The following is a 14,662-nucleotide window of genomic DNA, read 5'->3' on the forward strand; positions in this document are numbered from 1 at the left end:
TAACTTGATTATATAAAGTACAGAGGTTGAGTAGGATATAAGCAGATGTGGTTTGCAGATTGCTTTCTTCATCCAACAGCTGACATCTGCTGTGCTATGGACTGAAAAGGCAGAAAAATAAATTGTCTTCTGGTTACAAATCTTCTAAAAACACTTTTTCTCTGTTCTCTGGGGAAGACACTCAAGCTGTGGCCATCTCAGAACTCTAAGGACATCATTCCTTATTGGGGAAAGTTGCACAACCACATTTAGATGGAGAGAGAAACATCTTTGACGTGCTCTCAGCCTCTCATTTAAAGATGTCTGGACAGTTTCCATCAGCAGTTTATTCTGAGGAGAGAATTAAAGTTTAAACTCAAAGATTAATTTTATTTTTAAGAGAAAAATAAAACCCCAGCCTGCTTGGGGGAGAAGGGTGTTATTCTGTTGAGAATTCAAGTATCTGAAAAGTGATATTTTTTGGCACCAAATTGTTCAATTCAAATATCTCACAACAAAATTTCATGAAAATTCTCAACTTTTCTCAGGTCTTTATTATCATCGGAAAGAGACAATTCTCATTCTCTATACCAACTCCTCCACTTGGTCCAAGGAGGAGTATGGTAAATTGCAGTAAATGGAGTAAGACTGCTAGATGAATTTATCTAGGCTCCATTTCTTGAACCAGATGATCTTTTGAGGTCCTTTCCAAACTGGGATGTTCTGTGATTCCAGCAGACATTCCGGCATTCCATTCCATATGACAGACAGACTTATCAAAGACCAGAGAATCATAAGGCAGTCTGGCAGTATTCCTAAATTGAAACAATTCAGATTTGGCCAGAATATTTTGTTTTCATTTATGTTCTATTTTTCTGATTCCTAAAGTATTTAATTTTTTTTTTCTCTGGAAAATGTCCTGATGAGCTCTGTTCTCTTTGAAGGTTAACCTGGTCCATCTCTCAGGAGAAGCTCATCATACCCTGATGACCAAGAGAATTTTAGAAAATTCACAGTTAACCCAGCCTCCCATGTAGGACATTGGGATAGCTTTTTGGGACTGAGATCTGCTGCTAACATCTGCTGTGAACACAACTGAAAAATGAAGAGGACTCCCCCCGCTGTTCCCTGCCTTTCAAAACCTATTAATAGGAAGAGGGATATTTGGTCAGGATTTTTTTGCAGCTGCTGGGACTCTAAGGATTCTCATGGAAGAGACAAATGGGGGATTTGGGGCAAGATTAACTGCCTTCATTTGGCTGTTTGCAATGGTTTACAGGGCACTGGAATATCTTTAATCCATGGAATTGATTCAAGACACCCACCCAGCAGTGGTTAGCCAGCCCTGCAGGTACTTAAAATCCATGATGTACCTCCCTGTTTGCCTTGACATTGTATATTTGAATAAAGATAATCATACATATATGTAGTAATTGCATAGATGGAGCTGTTGACTGCCAGCTATGTTGCATACTGATGAAAAAGAAAAGTGAAGAACCACCCACCAGAAGCTGTGTGAAATGGCTGATCTGTTGAGGTATTTTGGTTATTGTTTGGTCTACAGAAGTAAACTAAACAGAAGTCAGAAGCCAATGTGCCAGGGGTACAGAAGAGGAACAGAGAGGTAAGAAATTGAATAAAATCCCAAAGCATTTAACTGGGATTTTTTTGTCATTGCCAGAAACCTCCCCTCCATGCAGAGCTGACAATTTACAAGAAGTGGCAGCAGTTTTGATTTTGACAGAAGTGCAAAGGATCATCTCTGTGTCATGCCAGCTGTACTGTGAATATACCTTATCTTGAATATATAAAAAACCATATTGATATAATCTTTGTATGACAGTATGACCACTGGATTTTGGCTGAGAATCGATAGAGGCGAGCTTCCAGATACCTTTCTGGGTTGTTTTTTACTGTTATTTCTTTAATGTATTTTTATTAGAGAATAGCTGAAGTGTGGGGAAACCTACCAACAAACCCTGCAACCATGCTGATTGTGGAATTCGGAAGACAAAGTGAAATATGACTCTCCCTGTTATTATGGTCTCTTCTTATCTCACAGAGGTGGAGCGGACAAGATCCCAAGCTGCTGTTGAACTGCTGCTGGCATCTTAATTGCCTGGTATTTTCCAGTGCTGTTTTCAGTTCAGGAATAAGACCTGGTGGATTTTTAAAATGTCATGTAAAACACACGTATGTGCTTGTGCCTGCTCGGATGTTGTCTTTGTGGTTATGGCTTCTCTCAGAGAGTACACTAATTTGCATTACAGATTCACACTTTGAATTTAAACTTAGAATTTCCTGGGTCTACCCTGGCTCTTGCAATGTCATTCAAGAAGTCTGTAGTGGGAGAATATGGTGAAATTACTCCCTGGTATTTCTTTGGGTCTGTAGAAAACTCTTACAGCTCTCCAGCCATGACACATTTCAATGCAGAAATCAGTGCAGCAAAACCAGTGCATGATTTCTGTTATTTCTTAGCAGAAATATCTACAGCTTACAAAGTTGGCAGGGATCACTTATTCTGATCAGCAGGGTACATCTTTCCACACTTTGTTGCTGTTTGCCCTGAACAGAAAATGGCCGAATGAGAACTCAAAACCTGCAGAAAACCTCTACTCCAGAGCTTTGCAATTTGAAAGTAATCTCAGAAGATAGAATTCAGCCCAGGTATGGCTCATGCCACTTAATTTAGGTGTCTACAATGTAAATATATTTATGTGAACTCTGTGGCTCTTCTCCCATCGCAGTCAACAGAGATCTAGCCCATATATTCGGTGTGAGGGTGATGCATCTCTCAACTGTAGGTGTCTATGGCTTCACTCATTTGAGATACCTCTGCCTCCAAAGGCCTCTCCAGAATTCTGTGGGTGTCCTGTAATTTAGTTTAATAATTAACAGGGGATGGGATTAATTTGCCTACATAAGTGTTTCTGGAGCTATTTCTGATACCTTATGGTATCTGAGATATGTATGGGACTGGCGAGTATGAAGTTTTGGCACAGACCCTATGGGAGTCTGAGGCTCTTCTGTAATGGTAGTTGAAGGCCAGGTAGGATCATCTAGTGCATCTCTGTCACACCTCCAATGCAAACAAATCCCAGCCTACAGCACAGGGACCAAATGTAGCTGAACTTCTCTCCTGTTTGCACTTGTTATAGTGAGTAGATCAATATATTGGAAAGTTGTTGTCAGAAACTTCTTCCCCATGTGACCATACAAACATGAGTTTGATCTGGTGGGCTCCATCAGAGAAGGTCTGGTGGCTTTTGTGAACTGAAGACAGTTGTCAGAACTAGAGTCTGGTCTAAGCAGAGTGAGTAGACAGATCTCTGCACAGCTCCTCATGGAGACATGTACAACCATAGAAAGGTTTTGAGTTAGAAGGATTGTCCAGTTCCAACCCCACTAGACCAGGTTGTTCTTAGCCCATATTGAGGAAACTCAGTTCTGGTCAAAGCTGGTAGTAGAGAAGGGATGTTAGGAAGAAATTGTTTTACTGGCAGGGTGGTGAGGCCCTGGCACAGGTTGCCCAGAGGAGCTGTGGCTGCCCCATCCCTGGCAGTGTTCAAGGCCAGGTTGGACAGAGCTTGGAGCAACCTGGTCTAGTGGAAGGTGTCCCTGCCTGTGGCAGGTGGGTTGAAATTGGATGGCCTTTAAGGTCCCTTCCAACCCAAACCCGTCTGAAAAAGTTATATTCTTTTTCATATAATGGATATCATATGAAAAGGAATATACATCCTCAAAATACATTCCAGAAATGCATTCCTCATGGATTTCCTGAACTGGAGTGGTTATCTTTATACAATAACCTTCAGGTATTAACAGGGGTTTGGAACTGGATGAGTTTTAAGGTCCCTTCCAACCCAAACCATTCTATGGGGAAAAAATAAAAAAAATCTAGGCAATGTGGAAGTGTGATCTCCTGATTTAGAAAATGGAGATATCAAATGCAGATCTGAAAACTGTTAAGTTCAATTTGCTTTGAAGGGAGGTTATTTAAATCAAAGTAGTGGTGGGATTAGACAAACTTCAAAGGGATACCCTTATCTTAGTTATTTTAATGGGAATTTGGAATTCAAGTCCCTAAAATGGTCTGGAAAACCTCAGCCATGAGGATGTACTTGCAGACACACAGTACTATCCCAGACCGTGTCCCACACCATGCATGTGTGTATGTATATTTCCCTCCTTGTTAGATGCATTCTAAGTATTACAGATTCTTTGTACATCCCCAGGAGAGCACCAGTGTGTGATCTGAGTTGTGAACTCTTCCTTGCGCTAATGATATGTCGGTGGTCAATCTCCTACATAGGTCTATCCCTCACATCTAAATATAGATCTGTGCTTGTCATTTAATGAACTGCAGCACAACAAAGGCCAGGGGTGCAGTCCTGACTGAAAGTGAGATGCTCTGTAAGTGAAGTAGGAAGGTAATTGTTGGCGCAGCTGTGGGGAGGACAAAACCCATCTATGGGACCTGAGCCATAACCCGCCTCCCCCCTCGTACATGTACATGCATGCACACACAACTAGAAATTTTTGACCCAGTGCCAGCCTCAGCCCTAAAAAGCCCAAACTCTCTTTCCATTTAAGCGTCAATTCGTAACAATACCATATCCCATAGCTCTAAAATAGATGAGTAAATGTCTTGTCCTTTTATAGCTGTGGCCCTATTGTAATCTCTGGCATGTGACAGGTCTGAGAGTGACATAATGTGTGACTTCAAGAGACTGGACAGGGATAAAGACCTGTGTGAGCTGGTGATTTATCCTGCAGCAGCCATATCTTTCCTGTCTGTCTGTCTGTCTCCTTCTCTCCCTTTCTAAAGCAGCTCACCAGCAAACCAACATGGCTCCAAAGAAGCCCGAACCTAAGAAGGCAGAACCTAAGAAGGAAGAACCCAAACCAGCACCTAAACCAGCAGAGCCAGAACCCCCCAAAGAAGCTGAATTTAACCCAGCTTCTATCAAAGTATGTATCTTTTAACCTGGCATGGGAGGAAGCAGGCTGGTGGGGCTTGGGTTGGTGGTGGTTTTGGCAGTGGTATGTTCAATGCTGTGAGATGACATTCTCCAGAAGTAGCTCTTGGTTTTGAGCAGAATGTGAGCAGCAAAGGCAATTGCTACAGGTGAAGTAAGAGTTGGAGCAAAGTATTAGGGGATCAGCTAAATAAAGACACTCAAAGAGAATTTTATTTTATCTGACGGTGTTCAGACCTATTCATTCCATCTTATCCCCAAAGTAGCAGATTTTATTGCATGCAAGCTTTACTGACCTCAGTGGGAAGCTTGTTGCTCCTCTGCTGGCAGCAATGCAGGTAGATGCCAGGAAGATTTGACTATATTTGAGGCTGACCACTGACTAACCAGTGGCCAAGGCTAGATTGTAAGCTTGGAGTGGGCTTGGAGCAGGCTTGGAGCATGGGTTGAATTAATTTCTCTCTGCCTGGAATGCATCATTTTGGTAGATATCACCAGCCCGAAGCTTCCTTAAAGTAAGCCAGTGACACCTCCTGATGTTTTCCAGAAAAGCCCAACTGAATGGCAAAGGAACTGTGTGCTTATGTGTATCTTGGAAGGCAGAGAGAAACTTGGGAAAAAATCCAGCTTTCCTGACTGAACTGCTGCATTCAGGTTCTGCACCAAGGATTCCTTCAAATGGCATAAGCCTTCTCCTTCTCCTTTAGAGAAGTCTCTGCTGGAAAGAGTTGTTGCTGATCTTAGCAGGATTTGCTGAAGTCTTCCTCAAATATGTAAGGAAAAGATTGTTTTCAGGGCCATTTCAGAAGCAGGTTTTGAGAGAATTTGGGAGGATTTAAGAATACTCTAATCCTGAGCTGCCTAACTGGCATCAAATTGCCCTTTCATTGAACAACCCCATTGACAGGGAACTACCAATGTCTAGGAAATACTCAAGGTTTTAAAACTGTGAAGTAGGTAATTCCACTGAAATGGTGTTGGAGATCTTTCTCTTTCAAATGCTTTTTTCCATGGAAATTTACTCTTCAGCAGACATCTGAGAGTGACCTTTACTTTGAAAAACATTTGCTTCAGGAAATGATAAGGAGAAAGAAATTTTATAGTCCTGTGAAAATGACCATGAAATGGACTATTCAAGAGTGACTTCTTGACTTACAAAAATGCAGTAAGCAAATAAAGATCTGACAATGACTAGCTCCCCTTTGATCTTTCTGCACAACACACATACACAAGCAATGTTAGAGATCCCCACAAGAATCTTTAGAGAGAGCTTTCCCATATTGTTAGCACAGTAAATACCCCATGATAGATGGATACTGCAAGGTGTAGTTGGATATCTTTGCAAGGCATTGTCCTTTGGAAATTGTCCTTTGGGAAAAGAAGAGGAGCTTTGCAGAGTTTCCTCGTTTTTTTTTCTCATGGGGATTTGAACCTGACAATGGCTGGGTGTAGATCAGCATTATTTTGTCGATTAAAGCAACCAGATTCTTCAGATTCTTTCTTGTTTCTTACAAGAAACTGAGTAATCAACAGGGGAGTCCTGGCTATCATCTGTGTTTATGGTGAGCCACAGGACATGAAACAGGACTAGATAATGCTAAAGAGGAAAATGGACAGAACTCCACTGCCATCCATGGCACCAGCTCCTCAAAGCTGATGTGAGGGATGAGTGTCTCCAGGACCCTCTCTTCTTAGGTCAGAAAGTGATTTCCTCCTCAAGAAAACATAGGAACTATGTGAGAAAGGGAGTAAATTACCCTGTCTTTTCAGTGTGCTGCCTGAGCGCACCACAGCAAGTCTCATGGGTGGCTTGTAAATCATGGGCTGCTGAAACCATTTGCTTCTTTCACATGGGAGTGACTCCTTCAGCTGGGGATTTCTAACAAAGGAAGCACTGAAAGTGGAGGATTTTCTGCCTTGAATCATAAAGACCTTGCAAATCTTTCAGTTCAAATGCTAGAGAAAAAAAGCAATCATTTGTAACTATATCAAGAAGAACTCAAATTACAAGGGATTTGGTTTTGGGCTAATTTTTAAAGTAATGCCCACAGACTTAGTGCCGTACTCTGAGAACTTGCACTGTGACCTTGAGTAAGTGGTACGTGGTAGGATCCAGCTCTCTATACTTAACATTCTTGCACTGTAAAAGGAGGAGGGGGAAATTGCAATAACTTCTCTTTCAGGGCACAGATGGCTTCAACCAGGATACCATGACATTGTGGTAATATTCTTCTGGGATAGTGTGACACTGTGGTATGAAGGGCAGCTAAGTCCAGTAGAAACATGAGTTATAATTAAAAGAATATAAATTAAAAAATCCCAAACTGGTACTGCTCAAAAAATAGACACTCCTCATTGTAGTCAACACAATATCAGGATCATCAAATACATTTCCATCCAAGTAGGATTTGAAACCAATTAATTTCTGCATTTTTATTTTAAACTTACTCTGCACATACATTCATGCAAATTCTTACATTTTTCCTCTAGCCCAATTTGCAATTATGGACTCATAATGTTTTTAAATTGCCAAAAAATATATTTTGGGTTCCTTAAAAATAAATAAATCAATTCAATATCCCATTTTAATATCCCTTCATCTTTGCAGAGAATATTCCATTATCTACTATATACAAAATTGGACTAGGGAAAGCATTGGTAGATGCATAGTTTGGGTCCCATAGCAAGGGGAAATGACATTCTCTAGAGAAGTTTGAGAAGTTTTCCTGGGAATTTTTCAATTAAATGTTTTTCATCAAGAATGCTTCTGTCAAAATTGAAGCTATTTGTGCACAGGACTGGGTCTGGCAGTATGCTGCTTCTTGCTACATAAACCTAGTTGTGGTGGAGCTCAGGCCATCTAGTGTAGATCAGAATACCTCAGTAGGCCATTCTACAACATTTGAAAAAAAAAAAAAGGCTTTAAAGAGTTTTGAAATTCTCCAAACATCTGATTTCTACATTCCAGGATAAAATTGGTTCTTGATTTTAGGCCAACGATAATCTGTAGTTAAAAAAAATCTGAGGAAAATAACCTTGTATCAAAACAAAATGTTAAAAATGATCAAAATGCATCTTTTGATGGGAATGTCTCAAGTTATCACTATTTATTCTCAGACTTTATTGCACAATTTCAAATTTGGAATTTTAAAATTTTTTAAAGTCTCAAAACTAAAATATTTCTGTGGTAGAGAAAAACACTTCTTGTTTCAATTTTTCTGGTATGTCTGTTGCCATGATAACGGTTTAAGAGCCTTATTTTACACTCCAGAATAATTTTAGATTTTCCCATTGTCTTTTTCTAGCTGCTTCATGGTCTCAGGGTGTATTTGGCTTCTATTGGGATGTCATTTATAGTGGCTTAAATCTGGGATACATCCCTTAAGTAAATGCAGTTATACTAAAGTTTTAATGCTAGTCACATATATGGGATTTGACCCAATACTTAAAAATTTTCAAAGTAGATTGGGTGCAATTGAATATTGTTTGCAACTCATAGAAAAGAGTTATGGGTTGTTTTATTTTTTGGTTTGTTTGCTTTTCTGTAAGACTTTGTCCGAGTCCATGAAGAAGTCTTTAAGAAACTGTTTCTCTGCAATGGGCCCTGAACCTCTTTACTTTGGGAAATAGATTGTCTTGAAGAGATTTTGTAGAGAGAAATTGTCTTTTCCATATTTCTAATTCATTCCCATCTGAATGCTGTCTTTTAGCAGGGTGACACATTTTGCCAGAAATATATTCTCCTCTCCTGAAAACCATTAAGGCTGATGGAAAACAGGATGGATCTTCCATTGATATGGACACAGAAAGTGTGACTGGGTCATCTAACTTTAACCACTGAAAAAATGACCACTGACCTTAAGCAAATCACCTATAATCAACTCTAGAGAGTTTTATCCCTTGCAGCTGTGCTAAACACCTATATGAGGATGGATTGTATCACCCTTGGGAGATGCTGCTCTGTTGATAAAGAGAGTTGAGAGAGTTATTTGGGTGCCAATTTCAGCAGCTAAATTTAGCTAAGATGACATGTGCTCAAAGTCCAGTGAGTGCTGGGTACAGAAAAGATAGCTGGCATATGTGAGGACCTGGAAAGGACACAGCTTACCGTACAGAGTTATACTTAATAACCATATTTTCCCGTGCTGTCACTTGATATGCTTATTGTAGCAGCATGATGTAATACAGGTGCCTGGGGAAAAAACAGTCATCATTTATTTTTGTGGAGTACTGTGATCTTAAAGCCATGTGAAAACTGTTCTCCATGAAAAGTCCTGCAGGCTTCTGCACATCTGCAAGCACAGTAAAAAATAAAAGCTTCTTCCCTTTTTTTTTTTCTTCTTCACCTGGGATGGGAGCAGCCACGAGGGAAATACACAGGCTTCATGCAGCACCAGTAAAGATGAGATCCTGCCAATGTGTCTGTTCAGCTCCCAGGCATTGAGTATGTCACACTGTGATGGCAGACATGCAAGGGTACATGTCTGAGCCTCCACTGCAGTGTGAATCAGGCTGAGCAGGAATCAGGAGGAAGCCTAAAGTCTGGGGGAAGAGAAGCAAACGTCTCTTGGGGGAGATGGATTGACTTTCATTGGGAAAAATCCCATTTCAACATCAAATGCCCTGCTCGGTTGTATTGTCAGAGCAGTTTTTGATGCTTTGCTGAAGAGTTTATTCTGGGCTGAAGTGACTGAAATGATTATTTCATGGTGAGCTTGGACCTGGGAAAAATGTATATGAGTTAATAGTGAATATATGTGTGAGAAAGCCTTTGGGGAATGAAAAAGAAGAGTCACTTTGTGGTAGAAAGGATTTTGTTCGTGGGGTAAACGTGTTGAGAGGTTTTGAGCATACCTTTGGAGAACGAAGCATATTTTGCATGTGTCAGAGAGAGGAATTTAGCTAGGTCCCTGACTTCGGTAAGAAGAGATGGAGTGTGTGTAGGGGTGAAGTGTTTTGTCTGCAAAAAAGCTTCTTTGTGAATAAGAAAGCTAAGGTGTTTGCCCACTTGAGGGAGATTTTGAGTGTGCAAAAGAAGTATTTTATCTGAATGTGTGAGGGAACCAGCTTATGAGCTCATGGGCACACATCTCTTCTGGTGTGAGAGACAGATAACCTCTTAGCTGGCTGGTAGTGTGAGGCCCTGTGCAGTGTAGACCTGTGGGAATCATACTACAACAGGGCATTTTCTTGCTAGGAAAAGCCATTTGCCTGGCCAAGGTTAGGATACCCCAGCACAAACTTCATTTGAATCTCAACATATTGAAGAACCCCTTACCTCTGGTACAGAGACAACAGGAGAAGGTGTCTTCAATACCGTTCACCAATCTGTTTCACCTCTTTACACCAGGAAAACACAGCTATATCAACAGTGCATGAGATAGATGGTGGTACAGTGCTGTCCCCAAGCCACCCACACAGGGCAGTACAGTACTCAGCGTGGGCATTATTTCTAGGGGTATTTGAGTAGGTGATATCCTGGCACATACTAAAGGCATCCAGCTACTAAAGTGTTTTTCTGGTTCCAAGAAAGCCTGTCTGGGTATCCTGTGTAGTGTACACAGGTCATATCCAGCCTACAAGAAACTATTATGTTATATTTTAGTAAGAGGTGGGGGGATGGAGATCTTTGCCTACTTTGAAACCTGTCAGTATGTTAGATCTCACTGAGAATTTGGCCCATGTTGTTTCCTTGAGAATGATGTGGGGCACTGCTGCATATGCATGTGCCTAAGCCTCCAAGATCAGGCATGAGGGCAACTGAAGGTGGCCACCATATGCTTTCAACCCCCGAACACCCTCTCATCTTTCTCAATCCAAACAATTTTTTCGCTTAGTTTCATTCCTTCCAGGCGCTACAGGTTTCCATTGTCATCACCATTGGCCTACATTGCATCTCAGTAAAAATACTTTTAGAGAGCAATTTCCCTCCTGCGCTCACATACTTGAAGGTTTCTGAAGTGGGCAGAAACCTGCCAGGCTAAACCAAGCCCATGGTGGGCCCCTTTCCCTTTCAGTGCTTTCTTTCTGAGCCTTTCAAGCACAGAGAAATTTGAGTAGTGATTCTTGAGGAGGCCCCAGGCAAAAATAACTGAAATTTAGTGAATACAAGAGACAGTATTGCAAGCTTGTGGGAGTCAGTAGGAAATCTTTCATTTTGAGTTTTATGGGATTTGCCCCTGACTCACCATCCTAGCTATGGATCAGTGTTTTAGCAAGCCATGAGAACTTTTGTAAGCTTATTGTGATTTATTTCCAATTTAGCAAGTGGTGATTGCCTCTTAGGTATCTGCTCAAAAGACTGCATAGAGCTGGCAAATTGTCTTCGGGTGCATAGAGACAACTCCATAGAGATAACTCCCTTTTCAGCATAATTATGGTACAAGCTCCTGTGTGATGTCAGATGCCACCTATTTTAAATAACAGATACATTTCTTAAAATGGGGTTAATAAATTTGAATGTTGAAAAAGTCCAGTCTGGCTTCTATGGAGGGAACCTAGATATTTTGCTTAGATATCTGAAGGGGGCCTATAGGGATGCTGGAGAGGGACTCTTCATTAGAGACTGTAGTGATAGGACAAGGGGTAACGGGTTAAAACTTAAACAGGGGAAGTTTAGATTGGATATAAGGAGGAAATTCTTTCCTGTTAGGGTGGTGAGGCACTGGAATGGGTTGCCCAGGGAGGTTGTGAATGCTCCATCCCTGGCAGTGTTCAAGACCATGTTGGACGAGGCCTTGGGTGATATGATTTAGTGTAAGGTGTCCCTGCCCATGGCAGGGGGGTTGGAACGATGATCTTAAGGTCCTTTCCAACCCTAATTATTCTATGAATCTATGATTCTATGAGATGCCTATCTCAGCTGGTTACAGTGAAGAAAAAGGAGCTCCATCCTGAAAATTTTGGCTGCACAATTTCAAATTACTCTCAAGCACAAGGTCTTAGTAAACAATCCAGATAAGTACAGAGAGTCACTGGAGGTTTGGATTGTATTACTCCAAAGTTTCCACAACTACTTAACATGTCACCCATTTCCCTCTTGCACTAGAAAGATATTCAACCAAAATGCCCTGATACCCTTGTGACAGGCACAAAAGAACCAGAAAAAAATTAAAGAGGAGAAATTCTGCTCAAACCCAGATAACCAGAGCCCTTTGCCTTGCTCAGCCTACGCTCTACTGGGGATAAGTAAAGAAGGCCATAGGCTCCTAGATGATCTATCATCATTTCATGCCACTGAGTGTGATGAGTACTTGTTTTACAGACCTTAAGTCTGTTTAATTATCTAATCTGACATCTTATATGCAGGTTTTGACTCAGATGAGCTCTGCCTGAGCCCAAAGATTCTGGTTAAGGAAAAGAATTTTGGGCCTAATGACAAAGAAAGAAAGGAAGATCAAAAGTGGGATTCTCCTGATGTATTTCAGGCATCTACAAGTTAGATATTCAGGGTTGAGCTATTCTCTTCAAGCTCTTATCAATCACAGCTGCTAACAGGCGCTGTTAGAAGTTCATTGATTTCACCAGAAGAAGACGAGCATCTAAGGTAGATGAAATAAAGCAGTGGCAGAGAAGAGGGCCCATTGAAGTATAAGCATATGCAAGCCATGATCTGGATGCAGTGAAGAGCCCTGGCAGCTCATTTTTGTGCCCCAGCTGTTGTTAATTGCAAATACTTGGTGCTCACCATTAGAGTACTGCCACAGCTGGACCGTGCCTGGAAGCAAGCCAATAAAAAACTCTCTGGTTTGTACAGTGCTGTATAGCACTGCCTTGGTAGCAATTCACTGCTTTGGATTTCTACCAGTCTGTAACTTTTCCACAATATAGACATTGGCTGATGAATGTTAGCAGCTCTGCGTAAGACCCTATTCTAAAAGAAATTATGGACCTACTCCAAACCCCTGGCTCTGGGCTGACCACGGAGGAGAACAGATTGTCAGGACCCTGAACATGAGAAATCACTGCCATGTCTGAAAGGAATTTCTGCATCTTTCCCATATGTCAGGTCCACAAACCTGAAGGGACTCCAAATTCAGTAGCCTGAGGTCCTTTCTGAGAAAAACATGACCTGTGGATTTCAGGTCATGCCAGTCAACAATTGCTTTGCATGAGAGCTGAGGAAGTGTCACCCCCCTTGAGGGATTCCCCTCCAAATTCACAACAGCTAAAGTCCATGGCATAGCAATTTCCCTTTATAAATGGTGCTTTCTCACACACTCTCTTGCCCCCCCTGCATAGCAGGGAGTGCAGAGGTCTGATGTCATACACATTGCATACTCACAAGTGTGCACTGTGAGGAAAAGCTAGAGGATGCTGTCAGGTCTGTCTTCCTTCTCCAAAGCCTCCCTGCCTAGGAGAGGCTGTTATATGCAGCTACCACAGATATTTTCTCAGGAGCTAGTTGCTGAGACATGCTGCCTTGCACGTAAAAATCATGGCCAAGCTTATAATGGGGTCAATGCCCCATTAACAGTTTGCTTCAGTGCTTCTGAGTGGACCCCAGAGATAAGCATAATTAAAATGCCATGTGGCCATAGCTCGCTTCTAAAGGCAGCTCTGCTCTTTTTTTCTCCTCTTTATTTATCACGCTTCATGTCAGTCTGTAAGCACAGGATATTCCCAGGCAGGCTGGGGCTGCTTTTAAGAGTGGAAAGAGTACCTTTCTCCCTCCTGTCCATCCTTTCAGAGACACTGGCCCCAGGTTGATGTGAGTTTGGCAGCTTGCTTAACAGAAATGAATCAGTGCCTGAGAGTGTAAGGGGTATTTCAGAATTAGGAAAAGACTTATAGCCTTGATCCAAGGAAACGTTTCATCAGAAGAGGGGATGTGAGATATTTGAAGTCCCCGGGCCTGTACCATCCCCAGAAGAGATGATCTCCAAGAGAGATGCGGGCCAGGATGCAGAACAGAGAAGAAATAATGAGCAAGCATGCATTAAAACACTGCAAAAGGGTTTCTTTGTGGTATATTCCGCTCATTCTTAGGGCCAAACCCAAGTAGTGCTGGAAAGTGAAGGAGCTTTCCAGACGAATTTTCTGGGCCAATGAAAGTCTGGCTATCTTTGTATATCTCTCTTGTTTGCAGAGCTGGGTTACATTTCTCGTAAAAATACTTTTCAAGGAGACTTGAAAACTGCAATATGGTGGTACCAGAATGTTTTGCAAATACACACAGATTTTGCAAGGACTTTAAAAAAAAAAAACAAAAAACCAAACCTAAAAGGATCAAGAAAATTACCACTTTCAGCTTTCTTTAGTCAATTCCCTGTTTAGATTCTTTCTTTTGATCTGAAGCAGCTATTAATTTTGGAGTTTTTTTTTTCATTCTTATGTAAAAAAATACCCAGATTTTTTTTAATAATTGAAACGACTTCAGTTTGGGCGAAAGAGAACATTTTGACCAAACTGGAACAATTTTTCTCCTTCATTTCCAACTAAAACTGTCATAAAGTAGAACACAAAACCCAAAAATGTTTTCTTTCTTAATAAAAATTACTGTTTCCCTTAAAATTTGTAAATGGCTCAGTGGCACCTTAAAAGATGTAGTAGTACGATTAAAAAAAAAAATAAATCTTTTTTTTTCTAGGCTCTTCCGTGTCTTTGTTAAGCATCTGCCAAAAAAATGATTTTTCTGCAATATCTGATGTCTGTGGCAGAGAGAGGTAGAGATGTACAAAATCAAACCTGTAAACAGCTCA

At 41.1% G+C, this 14,662-nt stretch overlaps 1 protein-coding gene across 1 annotated transcript in view; it reads left to right on the forward strand.

The window, feature by feature from the left end:
• The first annotated feature begins 4,721 nt into the window (after positions 1-4,721).
• Positions 4,722-14,662, forward strand: part of MYL3 (myosin light chain 3) — a 36,182-nt gene continuing 26,241 nt past the window's right edge. Inside the window, exon 1 of the mRNA XM_062603974.1 lies at positions 4,722-4,953. Coding sequence (XP_062459958.1) covers positions 4,831-4,953 — 123 coding nt within the window. The 5' untranslated portion in view covers positions 4,722-4,830. The remainder of the gene's footprint in view (positions 4,954-14,662) is intronic.

The sequence above is a fragment of the Pezoporus occidentalis genome, unplaced genomic scaffold (assembly GCF_034315485.1).
Source record: "Pezoporus occidentalis ecotype Australia unplaced genomic scaffold, CSIRO_AGI_Poc_V1 ctg82, whole genome shotgun sequence".
NCBI lineage: Eukaryota > Metazoa > Chordata > Aves > Psittaciformes > Psittacidae > Pezoporus > Pezoporus occidentalis.